Consider the following 20,443-nt stretch of genomic DNA (forward strand, 5'->3'; position numbering starts at 1 on the left):
TCCCTTCCCACAAAGGGCCTGAAGGGGGCTGCTCAGCTGGACACGCCCTGGCCCAGAAGGCCAACAACCCTCAGCCGTTCTCGCTGGTTAAGAACATGACCCCGCTGCTTCTCCCTCCCCCACTGCCTCTGCTTGCGTTCCCGCTCTCGCTGTGTCTTTCTCCGTCAGATAAATAAATAAAATCTTTAAAAAAAAAAAAGAACGTGATCCCCTGGTGGGCAGTGAGACCCCGTGGCCTTTCTGGAACCAGCAGGGACAGTGTGCGGGCCTGAGACTGCTGCTTTTCCTACGGCCAAGGCACCTTTTGGGGGACAAGAGGTGGGGGGCATGGGGCAGGGCTCACCTTCTCCTGGTCCAGCAGCTGCTGCAGGCTGGCCTTGTACTGGGCGGTCTTGGTGTACGCCAAGAACTGCAAGTACTGAATCTTGAAGGATTCTGCAAGAGATCAAATACAAAGTTCAGTGCAGACGCGACCCCACTGAGGCCAGCAGGGAGGAGGGCAGGCCTTCAGAAATGAGTCGGGGGGGGGGGGCAGCTGCCACCCCCAGAGGCTACTGCAGTGTCCGTCTCACCGCCTGCCGACATGCCGGGGCCTTCGGTCCCCACCCTGGGCGCCCCTCACAGCACCTGCCACCACCACCCCACATCTTCTTCCCTCCAACACCACATGGGTTCCCGTTAGTAAATCCGCCCATTTTCTTGGGAAGCACGTTACTGACATTGAATTGAGAAAACCGGCAGCTCCCAAGATGTGAAAAGGGGTTTCTTTCACCCAATTTTTAGAGCTAAGCAGCCGCTCAATCTACCCCAGCAGCGTGAGGACGTACGCACTCAGCTCAGCAACACCGGGGGCCAAGCTCACCCGCGACACGGTCTTCCCAACCCCGCGCAGTGGACACGGGCCGGGTGGTTCTCTGGGGGCGTCCCGGGTGCTGGGGAGATGGCGCAGCCTCCCCGGCCCCACCCCCTCCAGGCCGGCAGCACCCCAGTCCTGGCCCCGTGTGCCCTGGGGCAGAAGCCCGCCCGCAGACGAGCACGTGGGCCCAGCTGACGGTGGCAGCACTGGGGCTTGCGGGAGACGCCCGCGGGGGAGCAGAGCCCCCCGCCCCCTGCAGACCTGCGAGGTCCCGGCGCAGCTCACCTAGCAGCTTCTGCAGTGCGGGCGGGGTGGGTGCCAGCAGCAGCTGGTCGGGGGGCTGCCGCTGCACACTGGGAGGTAGCTGGTAAAACGGGCTATGAGGTGACTTGTACGCATCTGCAGGGGGACAGAGCGGCCACACGTCAGCGGCAGGCTGGTGCCCCGGAAGCTTCCTGCTTCAGGGAACCGGCCAGCTTGTTAACACACACAGAGACTAAACACGCCACCAGACACCGCGTCTCGGCACTCCGAGAAACAGACTCGAATCCCCACGTGATCTAAGACATGCCCGGGAGCCGTGTCCCCTCTGTGCGGTCCCTCATCAGATCCCGGGGTGGCAGGATGATGGGAAGGCCATCTGGGGCTCGCTCTCGGGGAGCCCAGCCAAGTGCAGACAGGTGTGAGCACGCCCCAGTGCGCCCCCAGCAGGGTCTGGAACATGAGCACTCAGCCACTCAGCGCGCGGTGCTGTCCCAGCGGTCTCCGCCCCCCTCACAGCCGCAGAGGACAGGAGAGGGACCCCCGCCGCCGTACCAAGGAAGAGCGGCAAGGGGTGCGCTGGGACCGGCAAACTGCACGCCCGCGGGGCCCGCACGTGGCTGGCTCACCCTGCGGCGAGGGCGCTGCCGTCTGCGACGCGGCCTGGGCGTGCAGGAGGTCCAGTGCAGTTTGGCTCTTCTTGGGCTTACGCTCCGGGTTCGCGGTGCTCATCTTCTTGGGACGCCCGCGCTTCCGGCCAGCCATCTTCCGCCCCTTCTTGTTCAGCTTTTTCTTCCGGGCTTTGGAGGGTGACGGCTTTTTGATGGTGGTCGCCCCAGCTTTTTCTTCCTCGGCCCCGGAATCCTAGCAGACGGAGGGTGGGGGACGTCAGGGGAGCACCGGCGGGCCCATCCAGCCCCGTGAGCCTCCCTCCGCGGGGACGTGGGGCGAGCGCTCACCATCGGGGTGTCCGCGGGCACGGCGGCCTTGCTCTCGGGCAGCTTGGTGGGAGTGGCCGTGGTGCTCTTGTTGTCTCGCTGCTGCCGGCGCCGGGCCGCTTCCTGCTCCTCCTGGAAAGCAAGCGCCAGCTGTGTCCGCAGCCCGGGCCTGCTGTCCGACACAGGCCAGGCCGTGGAGCGCAGAGGAGCCCAAGAGCGCGTGCACGCACGCACACCCCCGTCCTCTGTCGGAAAGCAGGCGGCCCTCCAACCACGGGCGGCGCAGGACCCTGGGGCTGGGGCAGGAGAAGCCGCCTGATGGTCATCTCCCCCCTGCTGGCGGCACGCCTGCCCACACCAAGGGGCTGCGTGCGCTAGAGCGCTGTCCTCCTCAGACACCGCGGTAAGAGGAAGGACGGCGCCGGCCAGCTCCAGGGGGTGAGGGCGCTGGTCAGCACGTTACGACCCGAGTGCCCCTACACACAGTAGGAAGGACACGGGACCCCGGGTGGCTGGAGCCGGCCATCTCTGGGGGGGCCTCTCTTGCTTGGATACTTGTCTGAGGTGGCTGTGAGGGTGTGGGACGGGACGGAGTGCCGGAGTGGGCAGCGGGAGGGACGTGGGAGCCCGCCTGCCGGCTCCCCGCGCACAGCAACTCAGAGCGTCCCAGCCCCTCTGCGCCTCGGGCCTCGGGTCAGGACAGCGCGAGGGCTGTTCGCCATCCCGGACCTCGGCACGGCTCACCAGATCACCAAATCCCATTCCAGAGACTCATTCAACCCATTCCCCAAAAACGTGCCCAAGAGTTGTGGCCACCGAGGCTGCTAAAGACGAGGCAGGTGAGCGTGTGGGCCCCAGGCCCCCGTCACTCAGGCCAGCCCCATTCCCCATCTGCACTGGCGTGCCCTCCACCCGCAGCGCACACACGTCATGAAGGCAAAGGAAAACACACACTTACCCTGAGTTTTGGATTTTTCAGACTAGAAAAATAGTTTTCAAGCTGAAAATGCAAAGAGAAAACACAAGGCAGAGTCTCAGTAGAAGTCCGCCCCAAGCCCTGTCGGGGTGAAAGCAGTAGCCCGGGCACGCGGACACCAGGCACGCGCAGAGCGCGGCGGTGGCTCCCGGAGGGACGGCTGGCAGGGCACGCGCTCCTGCCCGGGGACCCGCGGGGCTCAAGGACCCCGCCCCTGCCGTGCGGGCCCGCGCACACCCCCCCGGCGCCGTCCCACGTGGAGCCAGCGGCCTCGTGGCGGGCCCGCCGAGAACCCGGGTTTCTGGGAGGCCTCTGACACCAGGGCGGAGCCGCCGCTCCACGAGTCCTCGAGACAAGGTGTGCCCCACACGAGGGCGGACGACAAGGAAGGCAAGACAGACCAGGGCCCCCCCCCCCCCCCCCCCCGCCCCCCGACCCGCTCCCGCCCCCCTGCGCGCTGAGGGCCACGTGGGGCACTCACTATGGTGCGGTCGATGGTGTGCAGGTAGTAGGAGACTGGCTTCCCCGTCCAGGACACCGAGCCTTTCAGGGGCGAGAGCTCCACCACGCGCATGATGGTCCCGATGTCTGTGTACAACAGGCCACGCTCAGGGGCCCTCCTGCGCCCAGGGGGTGGGCGGGCAGGGCCCTCTGTGCCGCCTCCCGTCTCGGGGGCTCCCTCCCCCACGAGAGGCCCAGCTGAGGCAGGAAGGGGCGGAACTGCGGTCCCTCACCACCCCAACCGCCCGCCAGCACGCCCCTGGCTGGGTCAGGGAAGCTGGGTCGCAGAGGCGTGCACGGCTACGCCGAGGGGCTTGTCCGAGGCAGACAGCGACAAGCCTGGGGCGGGTGGCATCGGAAGGCACTTGGAGGACGACTTAAAAACCATGTGGCGACAGGAGCTCCCAGCAGCACCCGAGAAGTCACGAGCCCCCGAGGCCCATGCGGCCCGGCCCAAGGGCCCGGCTGAGCTCCTGCCGCGGGGTCTCTGCCACCAACCCTCCCTCTGCAGGGACAGGGCAACCACCGCCTGCTCAGGCCAATCACAACAGGGACGCAAAGCGCTCGGCAAACCTGTCCCTCTGAGTCCCACACCGGGCCACCCTGCCCGCCGGGGACACAGGGCCACATGTGGGGACGTCTGTGGTGGTCAGGACTGGGGGTGCTCCTGGCACCGAGGGGGTGGGGCCGGGCGTGCTGCTGAAAGCCCCACAGCGCCCGGGACACCCTTGCAGAGAACGACCTGCCCTGACGTGAGTAGCACCAGGGGGACAGGCCCCACACTGACACACGTCAGATACTCAAAATCACATATGTTAATAATTCAGCGGCGAGTTTCTTACCACTCAAGTTTCTGCTGTTTATTCTGAAGTTCAGAGGCGCAAAGGGCTTCGAGGACACGATTCTGCCACCTGAAACACAAATACCAGTTACTGCCCTTCGTGGGGGGACAGTTACACACACACAAATGGAAGGAAAACGACGTCTGGCGGACGAAGGAGCTGCCACGGGGACAGCAGCACGGCTGAGTCCCATCCGCTTCCCACAAGTCAGAGCAAAACCAGGAGACGCTTTCCCCATGGAAGTCTGTCCCACGAGCGGCCCTCGTGGACAAACGTGCTCTGGGCCCCACAGTGCTGCCCTGCAGAGCTCCCAGCTGGGGGTCACGCCGGCACCGGACGGACACCATCGGCGAGGACATGCGCCCCCTCTGCCATCTCGGCACTTGTGCGGACGAGTCCCACAGTTACAAGCGAGTGTGAGTGGCCAAGGCAAACCCTGAAGTCCCACCACCGGACTGCCAGGCGGGCCGGCCACGCTGACAGCAGCGCTTCCGTGTGCCGAGTGCTAAGGAGGAAAAGACGCACAGAGGGAGGCTCATGAGGGAGCTCCCAGCACGCGCCGCAGGAAACACTGCAGATGGGTAGGTGCACGCTCTCAGAAGCCATGCTTCTCGGCAGGAGGAAGAAAGAACCAAATGGAAAAGAAACACACCTGCCGGCCAGGGCGCCCCCATCCCGAGGAGCACCCAGCCACCCAGCCCACGTCCTAAGAACCATCCCCTGCAGGAGCAGGCGATGGGCCCAGCGCTGGGCCGGGCCAGGTGCAAGGTCAGGTGGCAGCCAGGGTTAGGGCCCATGGGGTCCCATCAAAGGTCTCAGCAGCCAGAGGCTGAACAGAGTCCCGTGGGGCACCTGGAAACCGGAAGGCCTCTGGAAAGCGTGGTGCTGAGTGGGATACACCCTGGGGTCCCCCGCGTGCTCCAGCTAGGAATGCACCACAGGGCAAGGGCAATGGGAACTGCAAGGGGTCCCTGAGGGCGCATCACTACAGGACAACAGGTCAGGCGGCTGTGGACTGCAGGGCTCGTCAGGCACTCCTGCCCTATCAGGTCCCCGAAGCCCGCCCACAAGACACCATGAGGGAGGGACCAGAGCAGCGACACCCACGAGACGATGAGCCCGGACGCCCAGCAGGCGTCGTCAACAAACACGGAGGCACCCTGCTCCAGCAAAAGCCCACCTGGCCCTGGCCCGGGACGAGCCGGCCAGAAGGTGGGCCCTTGGGCGGGCGGCAGGAGAGCGACAGGTGGAGGGGCCCTCCGTTCTGTCCTGGGGCTGGCGCGTGGCTCGGTGCCCTGGGACAGCCACCGTTCACTCCTACACAACGGTCAGGAGCGACCCGGGCCGCGTGCACACGCTCCCCTGCACACAGACCAGCACGCACACCACGCAGCTGTCAGCGCCCAAGGCAGCTGTAACCACCCGCGGCTGTGCTGGGCTCTCCTGGGTTAGGAGCGCCAAGGCCGCCTCCAGGCCATCGCAGAGCCTAGAAAACCCAGCGGCTTTAGCACTTGTGTTAGGAGCTGCAGTGACTGGTCGAGGATGAGGGCACTGCCCGAGGCTTCCCGCCCAGGCCCCTGAGCACAGGGCCCAGGCGGGCCGATGCCCACAGTAAGGTCGCAGCCTGTGGCCCGCTCCTCCAACAGGGCATGTCACCCTGAGGACCAGGGAGGCCAGCCACGTTCATGCCAGGAGGACCCAAGAAGGACGGGCACCCAAGGCAGAGCTCTAATGAGGATGGCAGCAGCAGACCCAGAGCCTGGCCACCCTTCACCCCGGGCGTTTGGGAGGAGGGGAGTCCACAGACTGGGGTCTGAGCCCTTGGCTGGAGGACTTGACCCACAAGCAGTGGGTTCATCTCGATCCTGAAACACAGTGGGCTATGACCAGGGACTTCGGATTCAGTGTGACACCGAGCTCAGCCGGACAGAGGGCCCCCGACTGTCCCGAGACTTTCTCCACGTGGGGAAAATGAGAAATGAAACAGCCAGAACCTTGACTCTCGGCTCAGGGAGGACACACAAGCAAGAGGCATGAGGGTGCAGACCGAGGGGAGCAAACAACCAGGCAACATGGCCCTCGTCATGGGAGAGACGGGAGGACCCACTGCGGCCCGGCCCGTGCGCCCCAGATGGCCCCCAGAGTGACCGGCACCTGCAAGAAGGGGCTGATGTTTCTCTCTTCCCTCCAGGAGCTCGCTGGGCTCCTCCTGTGCTCTCAGTCAGAGCACACATGCTGCAACCCGCTGCAGTTACAAAGGCCTGAAAGGCGTTCAAATCGAACTAGTTCACTCCCACCTACTTAGAAGGTTCTGGACTGGATGGTCTTCTCTGCCTGACGTTCCATGTGCACGAGGGCTTCGGGCACAGCAAAGCGAGAGGAGACATAAGCTGCGCTGCCTGGTGCCTGGCCACAGCCTGATTCCCCTACCGGCGGCTAAGCTGGGGCCCGAGGGTGCACCTTCCCTCGTCCAGCCGGCAGGGCGGCCGTGGGAGCAAGACACGGGGCCCCACGGCACACACACCTCTGGCGCAGGGGGATTCTTGAGGCCACCGCTCAGGACGGCCACCCTCCGGTGCGCCACAGGCCAGAGGAGCAGCCAGGGACAGCAGAGTGCTCCTGGAAAGGAGCAGCTTGCTGGGCCAGGTCGCAAGGTTGGCTGAGAGGCTGCACGCCAGTCTCAGCTTGCCAAGATTCAGAAAACAAACTTTTCCCTAGAAGGTTCAGGCCAGATACAGTATTGGACCTCACTCTACAAAACCACCCACACAATTCCAAATCTAGAAGCCTCCACAAGCACAAGGAAAACACAATCCTACCTAAATGCCAACCGACTCCCAGGGCAACAGCCCAGCTGGGGAACGAGAGCACGGCTCTCGAGCTCCTTCCGAGACGTCCCCCACAGCTGTGCCCAGCAGCTCCGCTGCAAGTCTGAGACGCACGAAGCAAAGGGGCCTTCCCTCCCCCCACCAGGGACAGGAAGGCAGACGAGGGCGGCAGGGGCAGCTCTGGCCGGGCTGAGAGGGGCCCAAACACAGGAAAAACCCAGAAAAAGCCAAGGAGGCCCATCTGGACGACCCCAGTGGCCTCACTGCCCCCAGGTTAGGGTCACCAGATGGAACAAGGACGCCGGTCGAGTCTGAATTTCAGGTACAGTGAGTGATCCCTCAGTATGAGCTTGTACTGAGACGTTATTGGCTGTTTCCAGGGAATCTGAGTGTGACTGGATGGCCTGCAGCCCGCCTGTTACTGTGGCCACCCACCCCAGGTCCCTCGGGCCCACTGGCAGCTCCTGCCTGCGGGAGGCCCAGTCGGCCCTGCCGCGCATACTGATCCGGGAGGCACCCGGCCCGCAAGCAGGGGGCAGAACCGCCGTCAGCAGACCCCCGGGCCTGAGGCCTTCCGCCCGGCCCGCACGTGGAGGGCTGTCAGCACTTACAAGGGCCCCAGGCCCTGCGGTCAGTGCAGAAGCCACAGACAGACCCGAGTGGGTCTCGGGCGCCAGGAGCACATGCTGACCGTGACAGGGCAGGGTGAAGGGGGGGTACGTTACCTTCCTTCATGTTCGCAAACCGCTCCTTCAGCTGGTGATCCACCTCAGGACCAAAGGCAAAATTATTCACAAATATAACACTGCAAAATAATATTCCAGTTGAGTAAAACGAAGGTTCCATTTCCGCACGTGTAGAGTTCCAGGGCACACCACGCCTACCGCCTCCTCCATCAGCTCCCCCAGCCCGGGGACGGGACCCGGGGCCCGCGGGGCCCAAGGGACAAGCCGGCTGCCTTGGTGGGTGGGTGGTCCCCACCTGCCCCCGGGACGTCCCTGGGGTGGGAATGTGGACGGCACAAAGGTCACCTGGGGACAGAGGTGTGAGGACCCCATCAGGCTGCATTTGAAAGGGAGCCGCCTGAGGACCTGCAGGACCAGAGGCAGAGTCCTTCTCCTTCCTCCCACGTGCTCTGGCACCGGACAACCCAGGAGTCTGGGTCCGAACACGCCAACCGGGGCGGCCGGGGAGGCTGCTGCCCCACTCTGGGCGCGCGGAGACACAGCCCTGCCTGCCCGCCCGGGCCCAGCTCGTGCCCACTCGAGGCACTCTCTGAATGGCTACGCTCTCCACACAGCCGTCAACTGGGTCATCTCAAGTCCCACAGGTGAGACAGCTCCCGACCCAGCTGTGCGGCCCTTCTCTCCCACATAAGTGCCCCCAGATAAGACCTGGGCCAGGGGGCAGAACTGCGGACGGAGAGTTTACGTCCTCTCTTGAAAGGGACAGAAAACAGACTGGGCTGACGGCCAACCCCTCGCTGCTTGTTTTGAGTCTCGACAGTCTAAAATCGAGACTCTGGAAGCCGTCATAGCAACCAGGAAACAGAACAGTCACGGGTGACCCGACCAGAGCGAGAACAGACACCAGACACCCGGTGGGCAGAGCAGCAGAGAAGAATCATTAAAGACACGGATCAAGCCCAGTGCACTCTCCCTGCCCCACCGCACCACAAAGCTGAGGACGGGAGGCTTTAGGCTGAGGCGCAGGCGTCCTTGGGAGCCAAGGGATGGAGCCCTGACGAGACAGCTGGGCGGAAAGAGCTCCCACAGAGAGCAAGGCTGGCCTGTCCCAGTCCCTACTCGGGAACAGAGCTTGGGAAGGCAGGACATGAGCCAGCAAAGGCCCTGCGGACGGCTCTGATGCTCCGAAGGCAGCCGCCCCTCCCATCTCATGCACGAGGAGTCCGAAGCAGAGATGGAGTCCCTAATAAGAAAGGGGCTGGAAGGGGCACCTGGGTGGCTCATTCGTTCAGCGTCTGCCTTCGGCTCAGGTCATGATCCCAGGGTCCTGGGATCGAGCCCCGCATTGGGCTCCCTGCTCAGCGGAAAGCCTGCTTCTCCCTCTCCCACTCCCCCTGCTTGTGTTCCCTCTCTCGCTGTGTCTCTCTCTGTCAAATAAATAAAATCTTAAAAAAAAAAAAAGAAAGAAAGAAATGGGCTGGGAGGGGAGGGGACACCCCTGCCGGGAAGCGGAACACCTGACGGGTTGTCAAGGGGATGCTCTCCCATCACCAAGGCCTGTTCCCACTCTGCCTGCAGGACAAGGGGCAGACGAGGCCCAGGGGACGGTGCCCTCCCCGTGAGCTCTCACATCGCCAGGGTGACCACAAGATGAGACACCTTGGCCCAGATGCTGCTGGCCAGCACTGGAGAGCCCCCAGGCCCCCACGGATGGGGATGCCCATGGGGTCAGCAGGGGTCTCTTAGGGAAAGGGGGAAGACCTGGCCAGTAGGAGAGAGCAGAGTGGACCCAACTCAGATGAGGACTTCTCATGGGACAGCCACAAAGGGAGAGGCTCTGGAAAGAGCAGTGCCCAGTTTCTACCTGCCCCCAGGAGTTAGTGGGGACTATGGGGTTACAGGCAGTATGCGCCTGAAGGAAAGACAGAGAGAAGCCAGACGGCAAGGTCCCCTAAAACAGTGGGCCACCATCGGCAAGAATGACTTCTCCCCAGGAAGATGGCTCTGGGGTGTGCAACGCCTCTTGGGTCCCCAGGCTTCCAGCAGTCTCCAGCTGACTGGCACACCCCCGGCCTGAGGTCAGGGGAAGGGCTGCAGACCAGCTCCGGCCCACAGCGGGTCCAGAGGAAGGTGTGGGCAAAACTGCAGCACCCCAGATGCGTGGGACAAGATGCCACCCCATGGCAGGTGCAGAGAAACAGCCCTGCCCCCACACCCAGCTGGGGGAGGTGCGGACACAGCAAGGACCTGCACGCCGAGCGCAGGGCCGAGACAGCTAGAAAGAGCCCTTCCTGACGGGCAGCCGGGGGACTGCCCTGGGGCCCTGGGTCTGACTCCCGGACCACCTGCTCGGCTACAGGCGAGGGACGGGGAGAGAAGGAGTTCGCCAGCCACCCCTCCCAGGCGCACCACAGCTCGCCCCACGTCCAGCACCCTCCCCAGGGGCACACGCCCGGCCAGACCCTACCTTGTGTTGGCAATCCGCTCTCTCCACTCTTCCGAGAGGAAGTCGCCTCTTTCCAGCTGAAAGAAAAACAGGAGGGAGGCTGACTCAGGAGGCCTCACCCAGCTTCGCGCCCTGCCCGCCCGCCCGCAGAGAGGAGATGAAATGAACGCTGTCACGGAAGTGGGGACGACACAAGACCGAGGCAGTGGCGGCTCCGGAGGGTCCAGCCCCAGCAGAGGACACGCTGCAGAGCCACACTGAGCCAGCCGGGGGCGAGCCCGGGACGCGTCCACACGTGGTTCCCAGCCTGCTGGCGGTTCTGGACAGAACGTGGGCCGGCCGGCCACGGCTACAGCAGAGAACAGTGGTCGTGCCCTTGGGAGGCGCCCGGGGCACAGAGCGCCGGCCCGGCACGCGGCAAAGGCCGGGCTTGCTTTCTGTACCACAGAAGTGCAGGTGCAGCGGCTGAGCCCGGCCTCCCGCGCCCGCTCACCTGACAGCCCCATCCGCGCCTTCAACGCCTGCTCTCTGCGCACCCGGTTCTTCGTGACCGAGATGTCCGAGCTGTGGCACTCAGCAAACCAACAAGTCCACCGTTCTTCAAAAACGCTATCACACCAGGCCTCAGTGGAGGCCGAGGAGAAGCGAGCATACATCCCCACAAAACCTGCACACGCGAGGTCTCGGCAGCAGGACTCAGAAGAGCCAACAACGGCGACAATCCAAAATGCCCATCAACGCATCCACCGCGGACGGGAGCGTCCCCCTGCCAAGAACAGGAGCCAGGCACCCACACGTGCGGCCCCGGGGACGGACCCCCAGCCCACGATCCTCAGGGAGGGAACCAGACACGGAAGGCCACGCGGGGTGTGAGTCCACATGGGTGACACGTCCAGAACAGGCTCATCCACGGACGGGAAGGGGGCTCGTGGGGGTGGGGGGGTAAGGAGGGGGGTGACTGTCCTCACCTGCACCCCTACAGATGCTGTGAGGTGACAAGAACCCCCCACTCTCCTCAGGAAGACGGAAGGAGCCCACTGGGGCACTCGGGCTGCTGTTGCTCAGAAAGGGACAGAAGACCCTGAGCAGAAACGGTCCAGTAAGCACTGCTGACCCAGTGCAGAGGCCGTGTGCCAGGCCAGGAACCGGTCCTACGCCCTCCAGCGCACGCAGAGAGACCACCCAGGGTATCATGTGTATGTGACGTGACGACCATGCAGGGCGCGGGTGGTGGGGAGAGGGGGAGGTCCACCTGAACACTCTCAGGCACTGTGGGGGACTGCCCACATCCCAGCTGTCCTATCTCTGAATTCTCTCCAACCTGTGGAGCTTTCTGAATCTGCCACACTCCCGAGGACAGCCCTGCCAGGCCTCAGGAGTGACTCGAGTCCACAGTCTTACTGGTGCTGCAAGAGAGAGCTCGCACAGCGGGCCTGAGACTTCCCTCCCCAGAGGGCGGCTCGCAAGGCTGGCCCTCGGCGGCGTCTGGAACCGGACTCCGGGCTCCCACCACCCTCGCTGCCGGGGGGCTCGGGTCCCTGAACCGTCTGTGCAGACACGAGGTTCGGGCTGAGCGCCTGCTCCCCTCCCGGAGTCTGGGGTCCGGGCCCAAGCCGGGCAGTGGGGCCCGCGAGACCGACCCCCGCAGAGAACCGGGCGCTGGGTCTCTGCCGGCCCCCTGGAGACCACACCTCACACACGCGGTCCCGTCTCATTTGGGGGGAGCTAAGCGAGTCCTGTGGGACACCCCCGGAGAGGACTCTGGAAGCTCGCGCCTGGTGTCCCCGCCCCCGCCCCCCACGCCTCTGCCCTGAGCTCATTTGGCCTCCTGTCCTCTCTGTATAAACCACGGCCGTGGGGTCGACCGTCTGCTGAGCCCTGGGGGTCCTCCTGGCACATCCCCGCGCCTGGGCCTGGGCCCGGGCCGGACACGGATGCTATGAGGCACTTCTCCGTGTGGCCCCCCTCTCCTGGCGGCTCCCCCGTCCAGGCCCCGCGGCAGCAGCTCTGCCTGGGCAAGCTGCGACCCTCGGAGCGAAGGCCCTGGCTGTGCTGCTGGGGCTGGAACACCCGAGTTAACAGTGGCCAGAAAGGTGCGTGGCCCTCCTGTGCCCCGCCCAGGGACCCCGTGAGCGGCCCCAGCGTCACGGAGACCTCCGAGTACAGAGAAATCAGAGAAACGGGAAGACGCAGAGAAGGCCCCGGGCACGTACAGGTGCAGAGGGTTTCAGTGCCCACGACCACGCATGCCACGGAGACCACTGGTCCGCGCGCAGACCCAGGTGCAGCCCCCCCCCCCCCCCGCCAGGCCGCCCCAGCTCGCCACATACGTGGTCCCGGAGGCTGCACCCACCCCTGCACGGAACACACACGCTCTCCAGTCAGGGGAAAAGAGCACAGCGTCCGAGAACGAAGAGACCGAGGTTGGCCCCACCCAAGTCAGGTCCGCAAGCGCCACCCACAGGCACACCCTGGCACTCGGCAAACCTGCCCAGGAGCAGCCCCAAGTCCACAGACACAGTCCAGCTCGGCCGAACCCCCAGGCCCTGTCTCTTGGCAGCAGCTGCCTGCCGGTGACCCAACCCAGCCCAAGACCAGAGGGGAGGTGGGCCAGTGCTTCTGAGATGCCTGGGGCCCCGGCTGATGTGGCCCAGCCACCCCAAGGACCACAGAGGCGCCATCCTGACGTGGGCAAAGCTGGAGGGGTGGCAGGTGGGAGGCCCTGCACATGTCCTGGAGAGAGAGGCCCCTGCCCCCGAGCGCAAGAAGTGCCTCAGCGCAGGTCCACAGACACCATGGCGCCGCCCCCACGTGGTTCCTCCACGAGGCCACAGCCACCCAAGTCAACAGGCTCTTGACGTTCGAGACCCGCTGCATGCCAGGCCCACCCTACGGGGCGCATCGTGAACAGCACAGCTACTGTGTTGTGGGGGCTCTGGGGGCCTGGACGCCAACCTGGGCGGGGCGCTGGACAGAGTGTCTCCCAGGTGGAGGGGGCACCCTGAGCTGAGACAGCCCGGCCAGCAGAAGCCGAGTGGAAGGAGGGAACGGGGCTCTGACAGGAGGAGGCACGGGGGTGGGTAGGCAGGGCTTGGCGCCCGGGCACCGCTGAGCTGCAGGACAGGGAGGCGGCGGCCACATGGGGTCCTTGGCCTGCACAAGCAGGCTCTGGGGCTTGGAAAAGCACATGGGCTATTTTTAGACTCCTGTTGGCTCTGTTTCCTCTTAGGTTAAGTAACAGGAGCAGGACTCCGTCCGCCAACGAGGACGCCTGGTCAAAGCCACAGAAAGCTGCTGGGAAGGCCTCACGAGATCCAGGACAGAAGTTCCCGCCAAACGTGGGTGCTCATCAGTCAGCACACGCTCACCACACCCCGCGGAGCCCTCTGGAAACAGACAACAGAACAGCAGAGGCACGGCCAGCTGCCGTCCTGCGGCCCGCTCCTTCCACACACCCCCCGCCAAGGTCGTGCCCAAGTGTCCTTTGAGCCAAATTCTATTCGCAGCCACCTCGCAGGGGCTGAGGCGGGGCCAGTGAGCACTCTGCCCCACATGAGACCCAAGGAATGAGACGGTTTCCACGTGGGGAGCCCCTCCCGCATGCCGACCACTGACCCCGGCTGGAGACAAGAGAAGGAAGGAGGACGGCGAAGGAGAAGTGGGCGAGCAGCGCCCCCAGCCTCACCCCTGCCCATCGCCCCAGCCGAGAGGAGCTGCCAGAAGCTAAAACCAGGCTACAAACGGAGTCCTGGAAGCCGTGCCTGGAGCACAGGGGCCGTTTCTGAGAAATGCGGCGACACCACTCCTACACCCTGGGCTGGGGCTTTCTCACCAGAAACAAGAAGTGGTTTAAAACACGAAAACCTGTGTTTTAGGAAGTCCGTTTAGGAATGCAGTCAGCATAAGAGCCGATGTGGGGACCGCACGGGAACAAGCTCCTGGAAATGCAAACCCACTGAACTCCCCGCACACTCAGCCCGACCGGCAGACCCCAGGGGGCCTCAGACGGGGGCCCCGGCAGAGAATTTCAGAAGAAACCGCACCAGGAGACAGGGAAGAGAAGCCAGGTCCCACTCTGCCTGTGCACGTCCTGGCTCCAGAAACACAGAACAGAAGCAGAGGGTGCAGCTCCTCTCCCCACGGGGCCGGCATCACTGCACACCCAAAGGAAGGAGGAACGAGAGGTACAGGCCGGGATCTCTCGTGGACGCGGACGCAAACACTCTTGACAACCCGGTGAGGAGCGGAAATCCAACACCGTGTGAAAACCACCGCGCGCCACGACCGGGCGGGACTCACCCAGGCACGGAAGGCTGGCTGGACACCCGTCAAGAGGCCAAAGAGAGATCCCAGGAGCGTGTCAACACATGCAGGGAAGGCATTTAACAAACTCCAACCCATTCAAGATGAAGATTCCCAAAATAAGAACGGAGGGGAACTGTGTCCACTTGCTAAGGAATACCACAAAATACCTACGGCTCCCATCATCTCCACGGTGAGAAAGTCAAAGCTTTCCCAGTGGAAAGGAAACAAGGAACAAGGCCACGGCGCCCCTTTCACCACTGCTTTTTGGCAGCGGACCGTACATACCTACTGTTACGCTGGCTCGTGCAGTAAGACAAGAAAAATGAAACATACACAGCTTGGGAAGGAAGACATAAAACCACCTCTGTTCACAGGTGACACGATCACCTATGCAGAAAATTTGAAAGAATTCAGAAAAACAAACAACCTGGAGCCAATAAGCCAATACAGGAACATTCTCAGGTGAAGGTAGTATTGTACGTTGATACGCAACAGACAAAAGTCAATTGCTTTCCTGTAAAACCAGCAACGGACAAGTGGAATTTAAAATTAAAAATACAGTATCATTTACACAGGCACCAAGACAGAGAGACAAACAGACTTCAAGACCTACAAGATGTACAAGACGTACAAGACGTACATGAGGCAAAGTCGGTGCGGGAGAGGAAGGCCGTGTCGGAGGCAGGAAGCCGCGATACCGTCCAGACGGCCGTCCTTCCTGAGCTGCTGCGCGGAGTCGATGGCATCCCGACCCCAGCCCACCGTGAGCTCTGAGGTGGACGCCCACAAACTGACTCTACGCTGACTCCACAGTTTATCTGGGGAGGTGAAAGCCCCAGCAAGGCAGACACAGCGTGGAAGGAGAAGAGCCAGGCCAGAGGACGGGCGGACACTGCCTGAGCGAGGACTCGCCCCAGAGCCACGGTAACGCAGATGGTGTGGCCTGGTGCGGGAGCAGACAGACAGACAGAGGAGCAAGGGCAGAGCCTGCAACCACGGGCTGAAATGGCTGGGCCTCCAAGTGCAAAGGAAAGGACCCAGGTGCTGTCCTTACAGCCTCACGGCCCTACAGGTAAAACACCGCTATAAAACTCCCAGAAGACGCCAGGGAGCAAGTGTGGGTGACCCTGGGTTTGGCAATGACTTCCAGACACTACAGTGCAGGCATGACCCACGGAAGGAGAGGCCGTCAGGCTGTCCTAAGGAAAGGAAAACCTCCTCTTTCCCCTTCTCCCCACACCCCAACTGACCCCCAGCCCGTGATTGCATGACTTCTTCTAGGTCCCTAACGCAACGAGGAATGCTGGTTCCAGCTCAAGAGTCAACGCCCCATGGTATGGCTTGCTCTGGGCAGGTGACAATGGAGAGGGCGAGACGTGAACACTTGTAAGAAGTCTCCAGGAGGGACGAGCAACAGGGCGGGCCGTGGAACCAAGTGGAACCTTGGTGATTTGGGCCTCGAGCTCTGGGTATGTGTAGGTAATGGCCTGAGATGGGAAGAGAAGGAGGAGGTCAAGACCTGGTTTGGACACACTCTGTCTGCGGTGTCCCCACAGCGGCCGAGTGGCTGTGGGCTGCATGGCCACAGTGTGTCCAGAGCAACAGATAGAGTAAGGGATGAGTCTTGGGCCCAGACACGTTTCGGCGCGTGAGACACAGATGCTCCGGACAGGAGTGGAGGCCAGGGGTCTAGAACCCCGGCCGGCCAAGGAGCGTGGGCACCGCAAGGCTGAGCCGAGCAACGGAGGCCGAGGCGCAGCGGCAGCCAGGAGAGCTGGGGGCACGTGCCGCCCCAAACCTGAGCCTTGCCAGGAGGAGGGACTTGGCGTCTGGGTCACACGCAGCCAGGAAGGCAAGGAGAAGATGCCACTGGGCTGGCCAGCGGACAAGGGAAGAGGCCTTGCCATCCACACCCCGCGGCCCAGCCCCGCGCCACTGCCACGACACTGAAGGAGGGCTCCCTGAGACCCGCCAGCTGCCTGCAGACACGCCGCACTTGAGACTGCGTTCAAGCGTCTGAGGGCTGGGGCACAGGGGCGCCGCCACGTCCCACCTCTGTTCTCAAGAGGGCGCGGGGCAGGGGCAGGGGCAGCCCCCGAGGAGGCCCGGAGAGGGCAGAAGAGGCGGGAGAGGGAGGAGGGTACTGCTGTGCTGAGCGGGCCTCCCCCCGCACAGCGCCGCACGCCCAGCTCGGCCGTGCGCACTGCGCTCCACGCCGGGCGAGGGCAGGCGGGGGGGCGTCCCAGGAGGGAAGAGGAACGGCGGGTCAGGGGAGGAGGAGACACAGAAATGGGAGCTGGATCGTTAGCCGCAGGGGCATGGAGCGATGGCACTCACTGTGTATTCTGCATGCTTTTTTCCATACCATTTCATCCACTTCCTGAACTCTCGGTCCATGGTCTGCAAGGGAATGATCCGACAGCCCGTCAGCGGCTCCCCGCGGCCCCTTCCCCCACCCACCCCACCCCGGGACAGGCTGGGACTGCCCATCCACCAGCCCTCAGCACAACCCCTTCGATGCCGGGGGTTGCGGGGAGGACAGACAGCAGGACCTGCAGAGTCCACCAGATGCGCAGGCCACACGCTCTACAGGCATTTCTGGAGACGCACCTACTCCCCAAAGCCCACTGACCCCATCAGGCAGACACAGGCACAGCAGTGGTGCCCCTGGGGCGTCTGGAGGAGACCGGCCCAGCCTGGGGGAGACCAGGCTGCAGTCCCTGCGGGCAGCACACACAGCGGGGCCCAGATGCGCAAGCAGAGACCAAGCAGCCCCTCCGAACGCCCACCTTGATCTGTACCCCCCCCCTTACACCCCGTGGGTCACGGCAAACAAAGGTTTGAAAGAAAAGAGACGCAAACACACACACCTGTGTCCCACCCCAGAGTCACTCACCTCCGCGTACTTGGCTGGGATGTCAGCTTTCTCTACGCCATAGTGATGTTTGCAGTTGGTGGCCGCGGCGACCTGCAGCACGACCTGGCCCACTCCTTCAGAGAGACAGAGGTACCGTCAGATGCAGCCCCGGGGACAGAGGCGGCACCGGCCCAGAGTCGAGGCCCAGGACAGGCAGGTGCCGGCCATGGGGGTCAACAGGCAGAGGCCTCCGGCTCCCCAAGAAGGTGCGAGCACTCTCCAAGGTCCCTAGGATATGCCAGTGACCCAGGCCGTGAGCTGAGCCCCCACTAGGGGGACGGCCATCTGGCCTACGCGGCCTCATCCTGACAACACTGCAGGGCACTCCAGGGCTCTCGCGAGGGGAACCTGCTCTCTGTCTACCTCTGCAAGGCTCCCGTGTTACCGCCACAGCACGGCATGGCCAGCCAAATCCGAAATCCCCGAGAACACCCGTCAACACGGCATCGACGGGGCTTTGATGCATACCAGGAGCGGGGTCTCCAAACCACTGTCGTGTGCTGGCCTCCCCGTGCAGCCCGACAAGCAGGCCGAACGCACCAACACGCCCAGCTGTGCAGGTCACTAGGGGCAGCATGCGGCGCCCTGGAGCTCAGGCCTCGTGTGCTCTCCCCTCCCACGTGGGTCGGTCGTGCCTCTCAGATTATGTGCCGGGAGCCCTCTGAGTTTGCACTTTGAATAGAATATATTCAAATAATAAAAATAAGCACACCAGGGTGCCCGGCTGGCTTGGTGGGTGGAGCTTGTGACTCTCAATCTCAGGGTCGTGACTTCAAGCCCCATATTGGGGGTAGAAATTACTTAAAATAAAAAATCTTCAAGAAAGAAAAAAGAAAATAAGCCCACTACTTAGAAACACAGGGTAAATGGCAAGGCCCACGGCGAGAGGACACAAGGGTCGTGGCCAAGGGACGGGGAGAGGGAGGTTAAGAGCCGGGCATGAGGAGTCAGGCAGGTGCTTTCCAAAACTCCTAAACCTTCCAGTACATGCAGATAAATTCTGTGGCCTTTTAGATAACTGACTTTCGAAGCTTTTTTTTTTTTTTTTTTGAGAGAGAGCGCGCGCACATGCACACGCACGAATAGGGGGAGGGGCAGAGGGGGAGAGAGAGAGAATCTCAAGCAGACTCCCCACTGAGTGCGAAGCCCGACACGGGGCTCGATCTCACGACCCTGAGATCATGACCTGAGCCAAAACCAAGAGCTGGATTCTCAACTGACTAAGTCACCCAGGCGCCCCTAAAGTATACACATTCTTCTTAAAATACCAATTCTGTGCTTTAAAAAGCTCAAATTCATGATGACATCAAAAAAGTTGTCCTCGCCCGGTGTTCTGGGCCCTTTTCCAAGCACCGAGGCCATGCCGGTTTGAGACAGGACATTGAGTCTGCAGCACAAGGCTGTCAAAACAAGGTCACATCCAGGTGGCAGAGCCGCCCCAGAGGAGGGCTGTGCGCGGGGTTCCTACGGCAGGCTGGCAGCCACATCATCAGCCCTGTCACCTCAACACGTCCCGTCTGGAATCAGCCAATCCGAGGCGTTTGTTTATTCCATACAGTCTATAATTCATCACATGGACACCTGCTAGGCCGCACTGAGGACAGGCCCTGCCCTCAGGAGCCTTCACTCTGGTGCCAGAGGACCAGCCATACATAAAGGAGGGAGGCGGCTAGTGAGAGCCGGGGGGTGTGGGGAAGGGGCGAAGACACCCAGCAACGTGGGGGGCTGGTCTGCAGTGGTCACTGGGGTCCCCTCTGAGCCAAGAACAGGTCCCGCAAGGCAAGCAGGGGTGAGAGACAGGGAAGGGCTCCGGGAGCACGACGACCCGGCCTCTCCTCTGTGCAGAGCACCAGCTTGCTGCAGAGAGGGGCGGCCCCCACCGCAAGGGGCTGCAGGCGACCTGGGGTGCTGACCGAGCCGCCTCCTCCATCTCTGGGGGCCAGCACAGCCTGCCCACACTCACCACTGCCCAGGTCCACAAACAGGTCATCCTCGGTCATCTTGATCTCGTCGATCATCTGTGCGACCAAGTCAAAGGAGGTCTCCCCGTACACTTCGGGGGAGAAGGGCTCGTAGTTGTTGAGCTTCTCGGGGTCTGTCACCGAGTGGTTGTAGACCTGCTGCAGGATGTGCCGCAGGAGCCCGTTGGACGGCCGAGTGTTCAGTTTCATGGGCTGCGTGGTCCCCTTCCACTAGGACAGCAGAGAAAGCACTGCACACGTCACAGGGCGGTGGTGCGCCCCGGCGCCTGCCCACGCCAGACAACGGTGAGCGTGCTCGCGGGCAGCTGGCCACGCTGCCTCCCTAGGCAGCAGAGGCCACCCTGCAATCCTGGCCTCAAGCACACTCCCCACTGAGTGGGGAGCTGCGCCTTCACCCGAAAGCCTGTCTGGGAAAAGAAACGGGCCAAGAGCCACGGACAGAGCCAGCGCCTCGTGGGTCCTTGTCAGGGGCCTCAGGGGCCAGAAGCAGGCCGGCGCCCGTCTAGCTCATGCTGACCCGAGGAGGGAGTCCTCAGGCTCCCAGCCCTGGGGCGCCACTGAGGCCTGGTGCCCTAACCCCTCACGGTCCACCCTTCTGACTCATGTCAGCTGCCCTTCAGCCTCCTGCGGCCCTGGCAGCTCCCAAGGGCCTTCCCAGCCTGGGGCCAGGCCACCGCCGTGCAGGGCACTGGAGGCCGCGTGGCCTGGCCACCACGAGCGGCCCAGGTCAGCCCCAAGCCTCAGGCCCCACCTCCTGCCCAGGACAAAACTGAGGGGAGGGCTCTGGGCCGAGGCAGTGGGTCGGGGGGGCCCACACAGCTGACACCCAGAAGAACTTCTCTGAACCCCGGTCCCTCACACAGGAGGCCAGAACATACTCATCTGACTCAGCATCCCCCTCCCCT

At 63.2% G+C, this 20,443-nt stretch overlaps 1 protein-coding gene across 1 annotated transcript in view; it reads right to left on the reverse strand.

Annotated features, from left to right (window-relative positions):
- Positions 1-20,443, reverse strand: part of DOT1L (DOT1 like histone lysine methyltransferase) — a 52,218-nt gene that overhangs the window by 16,716 nt on the left and 15,059 nt on the right. The window contains exons 7-18 of the mRNA XM_021705285.2: positions 19,520-19,748; positions 17,536-17,630; positions 16,977-17,039; positions 10,356-10,411; positions 7,928-8,007; positions 4,375-4,443; positions 3,513-3,619; positions 3,014-3,055; positions 2,077-2,187; positions 1,747-1,981; positions 1,142-1,255; positions 344-435 (exon numbers count right to left, since the gene is read on the reverse strand). Of these exons, the coding sequence (XP_021560960.2) occupies positions 344-435; positions 1,142-1,255; positions 1,747-1,981; positions 2,077-2,187; positions 3,014-3,055; positions 3,513-3,619; positions 4,375-4,443; positions 7,928-8,007; positions 10,356-10,411; positions 16,977-17,039; positions 17,536-17,630; positions 19,520-19,748 (1,293 nt within the window). The remainder of the gene's footprint in view (positions 1-343; positions 436-1,141; positions 1,256-1,746; positions 1,982-2,076; positions 2,188-3,013; positions 3,056-3,512; positions 3,620-4,374; positions 4,444-7,927; positions 8,008-10,355; positions 10,412-16,976; positions 17,040-17,535; positions 17,631-19,519; positions 19,749-20,443) is intronic.

This window comes from Neomonachus schauinslandi, chromosome 1, assembly GCF_002201575.2.
Source record: "Neomonachus schauinslandi chromosome 1, ASM220157v2, whole genome shotgun sequence".
NCBI classification, from domain to species: domain Eukaryota; kingdom Metazoa; phylum Chordata; class Mammalia; order Carnivora; family Phocidae; genus Neomonachus; species Neomonachus schauinslandi.